Source organism: Rhincodon typus, chromosome 1 (assembly GCF_021869965.1).
Source record: "Rhincodon typus isolate 14 chromosome 1, sRhiTyp1.1, whole genome shotgun sequence".
NCBI classification, from domain to species: domain Eukaryota; kingdom Metazoa; phylum Chordata; class Chondrichthyes; order Orectolobiformes; family Rhincodontidae; genus Rhincodon; species Rhincodon typus.
This window is the reverse complement of record NC_063332.1, coordinates 117,854,448-117,866,393: the sequence shown is the minus strand read 5'-3', so window position 1 is coordinate 117,866,393 and position 11,946 is coordinate 117,854,448. Positions and strand designations below refer to the sequence as shown.

At 38.4% G+C, this 11,946-nt stretch overlaps 2 protein-coding genes across 6 annotated transcripts in view; both read right to left on the bottom strand.

Moving 5' to 3' along the window:
* LOC109936240 (protein ZGRF1) overlaps window positions 1-11,946 on the bottom strand; it is a 446,880-nt gene that overhangs the window by 248,872 nt on the left and 186,062 nt on the right. The gene's annotated exons all lie outside the window — the stretch shown is intronic.
* The window catches only part of ap1ar (adaptor related protein complex 1 associated regulatory protein), a 69,423-nt gene continuing 61,924 nt past the window's right edge, over window positions 4,448-11,946 (bottom strand). For all 5 annotated transcript variants that reach the window (XM_048601396.1, XM_048601407.1, XM_048601389.1 and 2 more), the window contains 2 exons: window positions 11,032-11,154; window positions 4,448-7,076 (listed from right to left, as the gene is read on the bottom strand). In XM_048601396.1, the coding sequence (XP_048457353.1) occupies window positions 6,811-7,076; window positions 11,032-11,154 (389 nt within the window). In that variant the 3' untranslated portion in view covers window positions 4,448-6,810. The remainder of the gene's footprint in view (window positions 7,077-11,031; window positions 11,155-11,946) is intronic.

Here is an 11,946-nt window from a genome sequence, read left to right as displayed (position 1 = left end):
CTGATGCTGGTTGGCCTGCTGTGTTCATCCAGCTCTACACCTTGTTATCTCAGAGTGAATAATGCTGTTTTAGGATCATGTATCAGAATTATAGTGAATTTTCTTTATATCAAAGGATTGCATTCAATTGTTCTGTGCCTTCAAGTTCCATATCTTCTGGTTAGTGATAGACGAAGATACCTTTTCTCCAACTATGGCTTAGTTTCAGAAGGAACTAAAACTGCTGCACCTGTGTCTAAATTAAAAGCATGTCTTGCTTCTCTCTACTATGCTATCAACACTCCGGTAGGTTTTACTCGGTTCCTTCGTCTCACTAAGGAAAGGCATCCACACACTATTGGTGCTTCCTATTTTAAAGTTCTTGCCATCATTTAAGGCTTCTCTTGGCTTATTCTGTACAATTTTCTTATGTCGGCACAAAGCTCGGAAATTACCTTCTTACAAAAATGCCATTTAGCCTCAGGCAGGACTGTTTTTGCGCTTATGTTTTTTTCTGCCACACCAATAACATTTAGCTGGGATCGGTGATGCATCCTCTTCTTATCTTCCATTTTGCAATGACCACCCCTCTGCTTTTAAAATGAACATATTACATTGAAACCCCCTGAATCACCAACCAATTTTATTCCTGACCTCAACATTGCTGGTTCACCTGGAGCAAGATTAAATTGCTTTCGTTAACATTGTCATCCCTATCTGCAAGTTGTCAGCCAATGGCTTATGTAAGATTCTTACAACAGTTCAGACCCTGATTAATTCTTTCGAGCTGTCATACAGCTCTCTGCACATCTGTGCAGATCATTGATAAAAGTATGAATACATTGCCCTTGTTGCTGAGTATGTTTACTAAAGTTAGCCCTCTTGACTAGTTTTTTTTTGGCAATAAGCATGCATACTTTCATTACTTCCTCTTACATAATTTTTTCTTCATCACTCCCTTGCCTGATTAGGATATTGTCTGCTCTTTGTTTGGCTCTGCAGTGAGACCAGATGCTTTGTAGTACCAACAATTTGTAGGGTATTAATGTTTGCATGCTCCTGTGTGATAGGGACTTATAATTTGCTTGAGGTATACATGGTACAGTGCATTTTCAAATTAGTTGAGCAGCATATGTCTCCTCTCTACCTCTGACCAGATGATCTGGATCAGTAAATCTGAAATGCAAGTAATATCTCATTGCCAAAACACAAATAATACTGACCAATAACATGGGAAATACTTCCATAAGATCCTGGAGTTAGCTTTCAAATGTGGTGACTGGGAGTATTCACTAACAGACTCAATGGACAATATGATTCCCTTTGCTGAGCTTAGTCCAGAGTCTCAGTAGGTTGCCCGAGTAACTGTGGCTGATCATAGTATAATCAACTTGCAAACTGAGAGAAGGCAACCCAATCGTGAAGGCATTGCTGGCTATGATTTCAGTTTTGCAATATTTTATCCTCCTTACATAATAGGAGATGGTGGTATAATGGTAATGGTAATGGGATTAGCAAACCAGGCTAATGCTCTGGGGAATATCCAATCTTGGGAGTCAGTGATATTGGAATCTGAAACAAACCTGGAATTGAAAAGCTAATCTTTGTGACAGTGACTTTGACAACTTTCATAGATAAGTTTTCACAACAATCTATTTTCCTAATATCCTTTACAGAAGGAAATCTGCCATCCTTACCTGGTCTGGCCTATATATGACTCCAGAGCCACAGGAATATGATTGTCTCCTAAATGTCCTGCATAGGGAAGTTTTGTAAGAGGCTTAGCATTTTAACTAGCAGAGCCAACGGTCCTTAGTTGTTTACCTGTTATTTATTTCAATAAACAATAATCCTTGTTTTTTTTTAAAATAGATTGGTAAATTAGGAAACTTCAAGATTTTTTAAAAACATGAACTTTTGAGACAACTTGGGGAACACTGGAGATTGCTGTCCAGTGCAGTACCCCCCAGTGGGCTAGAACACTGCAGAAACACTGCAACAACCAAAGAAAAAGATAGAAAGGCCATATTTCATCATTAATGAACCCAGTTCTGTGACCAAAATGTAACCCCTTTATTTTAATTCATGATTCAACCCTCAAAAATCACAACATAACACTAACAGTCAGAGGAGACTTAAGAAGCTTGACTGGATGGAAGGACATCCATGACAAAAGAAAAAAACTTCAAGCTAAGAGCACTGATTATTCTTTTGTTTTGATGCCTGTAATAAATGGTTTTAGTGCTGCTTATAAATGTTTAAGTCTTTAAAGTAGCTAATTAACATATATAGTCGATTAAGCTTGTTTGACTACAGCCCAGTCTCAAATTATTGATTTGTTGGTGTATTACTGGACCCAAAATACAAACAGGAAACCAAACACCATAACTGGTGGTGAATTTGGGCCAAACTACTGGAGTATGGGAATTCATTACTACCATAAATCAATTGATTTTTCTTTCAGAAGTTTATCATTATTAACATCAAAGTCAACTGATCAGTATTTTTATAGCCTGGGATGATATCTTAATTTTTTTCCAAAAATGATTTATCATAATCTATATGCACCTTTATTTTTACTGTACAGTTTTTCGTATGTTAGCTTGTGATGAGTATATCAGAATAGAAAAAAAATGACAGTGAAGCTAAAACACAGCATGTAAAATGGTTTAACAAGGTGTAGAGCTGGATGAACACAGCAGGCCAAGCAGCATCAGAGGAGCGGGAAAGCTGACGTTTCGGGCCTAGACCCTTCTTCAGAAATGGGGGAGGGGAAGGGGGTTCTGAAATAAATAGGGAGAGAGGGGGAGGTCCCCCCACAACCTCCGGATCCAACGCATCATCCTCCGACACTTCCGCCATCTGCAATCCGACCCCACCACCAAAGACATTTTTCCCTCCCCACCCTTATCTGCTTTCCGGAGGGACCGCTCTCTCCAATGACTCCCTTGTCCGCTCCAGCCCTGCCACACCCGGCACTTTTCCCTGCAACTGCAGGAAGTGCTACACCTGCCCCTACATCTCCCGCCTCATCCTCATCCCAGGCCCCAAGAAGACTTTCCACATCAAGCAGATGTTCATCTGCACATCTACTAATGTGGTATACTGTATCCGTTGTTCCCGTTGTGGCCCCCTCTACATCGGGGAAACCAAACTGAGGCTCGGGGACCGCTTTGCAGAACACTGACGCTCGGTTCGCACTAAACAACTGCACCTCCCAGTCACAAACCATTTCAACTCCCCCTCTCATTCCTCAGATGACATGTCCATCCTGGGCCTCCTGCAGTGCCACAACGATGCCACCCGAAGGTTGCAGGAACAGCACCTCATATTTCGCTTGGGAACCCTGGAGCCCAATGGTATCAATGTGGACTTCACAAGCTTCAAGATCTCCCCTCCCCCTACCGCATCCCAAAACCAGCCCAGCTTGTCCCTGCCTCCCTAACCTGTCCTTCCTCCCACCTATCCCCTCCTCCCACCTCAAGTCACACCCCCATCTCCTACCTACTAACCTCATCGCGCCCCCTTGACCTGTCCGTCCTCCCTGGACTGACCTATCCCCTCCCTAACTCCCCACCTACACTCACCTTTACTGGCTCCATCCCCGCCTCTTTGACATGTCTGTCTCCTCTCCACCTATCTTCTCCTTTATCCATCTTCTATCCGCCTCCCCCTCTCTCCCTATTTATTTCAGAACCCCCTTCCCCTCCCCCATTTCTGAAGGGTCTAGGCCCGAAACGTCAGCTTTCTTGCTGCTCTGATGCTGCTTGGCCCTGCTGTGTTCTGGCCAGCTCTACACCTTGTTATCTCAGATTCTCCAGCATCTGCAGTTCCTACTGTCTATGTAAAATGGTTTTGTATGCTGAAACTGGAAATGTAGAAGACAATCAATTCAATGGAATCCAAACCATAAGTCAAACATTTAAGAGATCATTGCACACCTGAAAGAGGTACCACTACATATCAAACCTAATGTGTTAGAAAAAAGTTACATATGGCACATTCATATTGCACATTTATCAGTTATCAGGACTGCAGGAATAAAATGGAATTACATCAAAAATATGTTATGTCATGATAAATTCTCTCAGACCAACACAGAAGCTCTGGTATATTTTGAGCAAGTCTTTTCAGAACCTAAGGAATGCATTAAACTCAACTGCTGACCTACAAATCAGTATAAAAATAACCACATTTGGTCTAAAAAAAATCTGTCTGCTTTTATGCTCCATTTAAACCTCCTCCCATTTCACTCCATCAACATATCCTTTTCCCTTCTCCCTCATACATATTAGCTTCTCCAGTTATCAACTGCACTCTTAAGTGCAATGTCTGGTGTTCTGACAGCTCTTCTTTCTCCTCAGTCACAAGTTTCTGTTCCCCACGCTGTACTGCTGAACAAATGGAGTCAGAATTGCACATACTGAATTCATATGATACTGGAAACACAAAATGAGTGAAACTCAAGTGGATCAATGAGCTGGCTCTGTTTATCAATTAAATGAATGTGACATGTTACACAGACAAGTTTCTCAGGGCAGAAACATGGGATTATTTTTACTAACAGTTTGTTAATTTTTTTTCATTAACAGTGAAAAGACTAAAGGTACAAAGCAGACAAACTCAAGGTGTTAGAAGTTGCTGTAAACTAGCATGGGAATACCACATTAACAAGGAGAAGTTTGATTTTGGCAAAATTCAACTGATAAGCTAAAGTCCCGAGGCAAGCAAGACAAGATCCCTGGAGGTGGAAGAAAGGTACAGCTTGACCAACAATGTCTGCGAAATATTCACCAGGGAGACTGATGTCAATTTTTGGAATGAATTGAATAAGAAACTACATCTACAAATAACCAAAAATTAACAGAAACAAGAGATGATTCTCATTTAGACTTTAGAAACAAACGTTTTAAAAGCACCACTGTCAAAATACATTTCCATTGAGTATGCATCATCATTCACAAAGTGTGCAGAACAGGTGTTCATAACTAGCTGCACAAAAGTCTATTTTGACTAATTACCATGTATAACAAACACCCTATCTTCTCAATAAATGTTGAGAGAAAACTGCATTATTTAGAAAATTACATTATTTATTGGACATCTACTATGTGCTTATCCACCAGCTTGGTCTGCATCAAACTTATAGGACGAGTGCCAGATGAGAGATATAAATCAGAAAAAGCATGTAGTTCTTTCAAACACCTCTCTCAAACGAGACAATTTATAAGATGAAATATCCATCAGCTGGCCTAAAAAAACAAATCAAAAACTTGGCACAATAAAAATTTACTCATATAAATCAAAACTATTCTTCTGTTGCACTAGCTTGCTTTTGAGATTAATTGTTTTGGGTTCTAAATGAAAATGCTGGTTTAATGACAAATTATGGGCAGGTGTGAACTGTGCCAGTAGATTGTCTTAAGATGATAATGGTTAAACTATTCTTATATTTCCTGGAATTTAAAAGAATGTCAGGTGATCTCAACATTCAAAACTCTCAGTGTGATTGGATGGATGTTCTCAGGACATTTCTCTGAACTGGGATTCTAGAATTAGGGATCACAGTCTCAGAGTAAAGCTTTGGCCATTAAGGGCTGCGATGACAAGAAATTTCCTCAACAAAGCATTGTGCATTTCTGGAATTCCCCACATCAGAGAACTCTGGAGGCTCAGTCAACATATTCAAGACAGAAATGAATAGATTGTCAGAAACTCATGGAATAAGAGGTACCGGGTTAGTGTGGGACTGAGTATATTTGAACTGTCCAATCACCATCTCCTGTTTTTGTCTTTTAAGATTGTTCAAACGACTTTCGCACAGGGCCCTATAGTCAGCGAAATAAAGAGAGGGTTTTATTTTTACATTCTCAAACATGCCTGAAACCATATTAGATGGCAACAGGAACAACGTGTAACCTCACGGTCTTATCAGTTGCTGTAACTTGATCTCATCGGCAAAATTTACAGCTTTCATACCAGAAGATCCAAATGGGAATCAAATCTTTACATATCTGAAGTTGAACACGCTATTTCTGAGCTTTGAAATATTTGGTCAGGCTGCAAGGAAACCTCAAAAGGAAAACATTATTTCAGTTTAGGTCCTACTGTCCCACCTACCTTCCCAATATGAGGAGGAAGTAGAAGAAACAGAATGATCTAACAAATATAGGAGTTCACATATTCATACATTATGGAACGTTTTTTTGACCTGCAATATTGGAATACTCTTATTTAGAACAAAGCATGTAACAGACATATATTGATGGAAAAATATGAGCTAACACACAATTAAGAATTAATCAATAAAAACAATGAATATATAACTTAACAAACAAAGGTTCATTTGTCATGCAAAGAAAATAAGTCAGTCAATCTCGTAAGGCTTCATGATATTTACATATTAATAAAACAGTACCTATCAAAACTGATCAATAAACCAGTTTAATAATCCAGTGTATCCATTATTTGTTACTCTTTATACAACCAGAACAGCAGTGACTCATAAAAACGAATACATAGAAACATGCATCTCATAGCTAGAAAGTTTCATCAATTAAACTTCACATCACATTTTCCCTTTACAACACAGCCATTTTAATCAACACCCAATGTAATGGCTTAAAAATTCATTCATAAGCTGGAATTTTACAAGAATTGCACTTAATTGTAAATTGTATGTGCTAACACAATACAAAGCAGTCACGTCCTTTTACAGCCTATGTGGACTCAGACCACCAAAAGGGTAAAATGTCCAACCAGAATTGAAATACATTCTTACAATGTCTTAAAAGTTTGGTCTCAACCAAATTACATGATCTAGTAAGATCACTACCTACTCTGCTTATCACCATCTGTATTTTTTATACCATTAGGAGAGAGTTCTAGGACAGGGTTCACAAAACCTGCATATTCAGAATTCCCATTGTCATCCAATTCTGCACTGACAAAATCATTTTCCCATTCCAGTCCAGTTGACTCATCTGATGCAGACAGTGGGTTGCTCCCAGGTCTATGACTGCTGTGCCTCAAGGCTGCTTGGAGAATGTCTTCTTCAGTTCTAGAGCGCTCTCTCATTGGAATCATTCTATTAATCCCTTGAATGAAAAAAAAGTATTTCCTTTTAGTCCAGCAGGATAAAGAATACCAGTGCTTATCACAAAACAGTGTTAAAAAGTCATCTTTTCCAATTTTACCATTTAACGAATCATGACTGTATTCTTGTTACAATCTACAGCAGTGACAAATTATAATAAAGCAATTTTGACACAGTAATATGTATTAAGGCATTCACAAGAACATTTTCAGGCAGAATTTTATCAGAACCACAAAGAGGGATCAGGACTGGTGACCAAATGCGTGGTTAAGGAGATTGGTTTTAAGGAGCATCTTAAATGACCAGGAGGGTAGGAACGGGATTCCAAAACATACTGCTTAGGCTGCTGCAGGCATGGTGGCTAATGGTTGCACAAAATAAATCAGAATTGCACAAATAAAAAACAAAACTGGAGAGGACAAGTATTCTTGGATAATGATGCGACCAAGGGAGGTTATAAATAGGGATGTAAGAGGCTTTTGAAGAGATCGAGGACCAGGATGGGAATTTGAGAGGCTGCTGGACTAGTAACTCATGGAGGTGACAGCAGTGACGATAAATGCTCGGGAATTGCTCAAAAAGGAATTTTTTTTTGAGGGGTCAAATTTATGGAAGATTGGAAGCTTGCCCAGGAAAGCATTGGAATTGTTGATTGAAGGGTAACAAAAGTACAGATGGTTTTAGCAGCAGAAAGACTGAGACAGGTTACAAATAGATGCTGTTAGAGTTGGATTCAAGCAGTCTTGGCATTAGTGGTAATGGTCGAAGTTCTGCTCTGGGTCAAATAGAATGCTGAGGTTGTAGAGTCTGATTTAGCCTCAGATAATGGCTAGGGAGGAGAATAGAATTGCTTATTAGGGAACAGAGTTTGTGCTGGGGGCTAAAGTATTTGATCTTGCTGATACTTAGTTTAAAAAAACTTCTTGTTCGTTCAACAAGGAGTGTCAGACAAGCCGCGTGACAAATAAGATATAGTAAATAAAAGGCAAGAATTATAATGAGATAAAGCTGGGCTTCATCAGCATATGTTAAATCTGACATTGTATTTTGGGATGTCAAGCAGCAGCATTTAGATGAGAACTAGAAAGGGCCGAAAGTAGATCCATGATTAAATAGTAATCAGATCTGAAAGTTCCAAAAACTTCCAAAAGTTATAAATTAAAACACAACACTCTCCGATACAGTAATGATATAGGTGAACAGAACAAATCATCAGTCAATAAAATATCTCAGTCTGTAATTGTTCAGTGGCAAGGAGATTATCTATGCACAAATTGCACAGTGTTTCTTGGAAAGGTCAGACACTGGACAGTTTTGATTTGTCAGCACTTTGACAGCTGCTTGAGAATAAAGCACTGGTGCATAGAATTTCATTGACAGCTGAAAATGAGCTGATGTTTGAGAGCATGGAATTGTTGCCCATCAATGTAGACAGTGGCACTGAATATGGAATACGTATAGCTAAAGTCATGTCATTTTATACATTTTTACAGCCTTTGCAAGTGGCTGCTTGTCCATGGGGAAGTTCAATTCACTCACTCGGGCAAATGCAGCATTGGTTACATACAAAAGATTCCAAACAGTAGAAGCTGCAGTAGCCTATTTGAATCTCCAAGCTTGCTCACCACTCAATAACATGACTGATCTATGACCTTACTCCAGTTTTCCCTTCTCCCTTAAACCCCTTAGCATCCATAACTATAGCAGCTGTCTTGAATGTAGTTGACGACTGAACATTCACAGTTTTTCAAGGTGAAGAATTAAAGATTCAAAAATCTGAAGAAACCCCTCATCTCAGTATATTCTTAGCCTGAGACCAATGTCAAGATTCCCCAGCCAGGAAAAAAAATCTTCTCTGCTTCTACATTGTCAAGCCACTTAAGAATCGTATATATTTCAGTTAGATTATATTTCATTCTTCTGAACTGCAGCAAATTTCAGTCTAATCTACTCAATCTTTTCGCACAGGACAAAAGTATAGCCTGATACTAGGAATCAGTCCAGTGAACTTTCAAATTTTTAAAGTTTATCATGGGATGGGAGCACGTTGGCTAATCCAGCATTTATGCCTATTGCACTGGAGATGGTGATAAGTCAACTACCTTCTTAAACTACTGCAGTCCTTTCAGCAGGGGTAAACCCACAATGTTATTAGGAAGGGAGTTCCAGGATTTTGACCCAGTGATAGTGAATGAATGTAATACAGTTCCAAGTCAAGATGGTGAGTGGTTTGGATGGGAACTTTCATTGCACCCCTTTTATGGCAATATTTCCTACTTGCCACTGACAAAATATACAAAGGTTACAGTTGCTGGACCATAGAAATAAAACAGTCATCTCGAGGAAGTTGCTTGCAGCAAAAATAAAAATATTTCTGTTTGATTTGGAATTACAATAAACTTCATAATATCCAGCATGCATGGGAAATGGTGGTGCTGGTTACAGGGATGTGCTGGTTGTAACCAAGACTGCTCACAAGTACTGTCAGCGAGTTTTGATCAAAAGGAGAGAGAGGAAGATATGACCAAACGATCAGTTCCCAGTGTGAGGAAACCTTCTTTCATCGATTGTCAGTTGCATGAGAATTCCAGATAATAGGGGACTTTATTATATTCACTCCAAATGCAGCAGAGAATTATTTTAAAAGCAAACTATAGTTTGGATCCCTAGAACAGGCTTATTTTGCCACACTTTACAGGCTTTGATGGTCAGAGGCAAGATCAAAGCAGGCCAAAACAACATGACACAACTGTCCTTGCTCGCAAATGACTCATCAATTTTTAAAACTTCTAAAAACTGAAACGGTGGGTTTTGACATCTTAAGAAAACCCAGTAATTTGGTCATTTCTCTGAACTGGACAGAATGGTTAGGTTCAGTTTCAGCACCTTTGAATAGAAAATTAATCTTCAAGTCTCGTAAGAAACAAGTCACAATGAAACTCCTAGAAGAAAGACAAATTTTCTGCAAGATGGAGGAGGAGTAGGCTCCTAAGTTGAAGCTTGTCCACTCTGTTTCATTTTCTTTTTTTTTAAACCTCTCTACTTACCTCCATTCCTCAGTTTCGAGGTAAAGAATTACAAAGATTCAAAAATCTGAAGAAACCCCTCCTCATCTCAGTATATTCTTGGCCTGAGACCAATGTGAAGATTCACTAATTCCAAAAATCTTTTCTCTGCTTCTACGTTGTCAAGCCACTTAAGAATTGTATATATTTCAGTTAGATTATATTTCATTCCTTGGTGGCATCGGTGGTGGAAAGTTGAGCCAGCACAGATTGAAGGGACTCCTGGCCTCGAGGTGAAGCCCGGCATGGACATGTTTTATACGACTGTAAAGCTGAACTTTGCCCTTTATTTCTTTATTCTTCTCATTTATACCTAATATTTTGTACCTAGGTAACCTTGCACCCAGTTTTATAAGGACTGAAATGCTGATCTTTTACCTTTAGTTCTTCATTTTTCTAATTTGTAACTATGATTTTGTACCTAAAATGGCGCCAGAAGTGGTGACTTTGTACACTTTTCACTGTCCTCATTTATCTGTGTACTTGAATACATGTGACAATAAACCCAATTCTAAAGTGTATTTGATATATTCAACAAGTTACGGTAAATTAATCTAAGGGGAGAAAATGACTGTGCATCCTTAAAATTTGTGTTGAAGATTATGCTACTTAACTGTTCAGCGCTGCTTGGGTTAATTAATCAAGATTTCTTGCAGCAGATATAACACATAACAATTCATCCAATATTTAATTTTAAATATGGGGAATATTTGTTAAAACAAATCAGAGGTGATGGTTCTAAGCTTGAAGGGGAATTTGTGGAGCTATGGATAAGTTTAGTACCTGAAAGCCATTCCCAGTTAAGGCTCACTAGAACTGATCTACCTGATTTCTGATCAGTAACATAACTAAAATTGGTAATGGAAGGTTAACACGTCGAAGGAGCTTTACCTTCTTCATCTTCCCACTCGAGGTCCAATGAAGTACTATCATCGTTTGTTGACTTGGTTTTTGTCGTCAAGTCACAGCTGCTTTCAGTGTTTGGTGTCAGAATAGTCGCCTCTGAGGAGATTCCTAGTACGAAGGCAGAAACAAATCTTAGAATGTAAGATGGTTATATTCTCTCTAAAAATGTGCAGATTATAGGTCAAATTAAAAACGTGTACTGATTAAACTCATCACAGTTATGACACAAAGCTATAGAGAATAAATCATAGTTGATCCAGTAATAACAACTGTAGAGTCCTATCATTTCATATTCTAACCTTATTAAAAATGTTTTTTTTTAAACTGATAATTGAAAAATAACTCAGCCAGCGTCAATGTTCACATTGTGTGAACAATCATGAATAATTCATTCTGTACTTAAGTATTCTACAGACATAAAATGTGACTATACATTTATTATTTATACAGCTAGCTGTACTCGGTGAATGTGAAAATACTGTAACCACATAATAAATGTTGTGCAGTACAAAGCATTGCTTTATTTGATTTGCTGTCATTCAATTTATTAGCAAATTTCAAGGGACACATCAAAAAATTAAATAGCTATATTGTTAAGAGTTTGATTTTCCAAGTACAGACTGGGCAAAACAGCGTTAAACATTGTGAAGGAGAAGCATTTCTGATATATATACACAGGAGAATCTTCCTGATCTAAAGGTCTCCAGTTGATAAGGAAGCAAACAAAGATTAGTTCTGGAAAATAAAGTAAAGCAATTGGAGCTAGTTACAATACAATCCATATCCTGTCCTTATTTAATCTAGTATCTTAACAACTTTAGGCCCAAAGCAATGTGGCAACTCTCAATTGCCTTGGGAAATGACCTAACAAATCATTTAGTAGTCAACAAGGTGATTAAC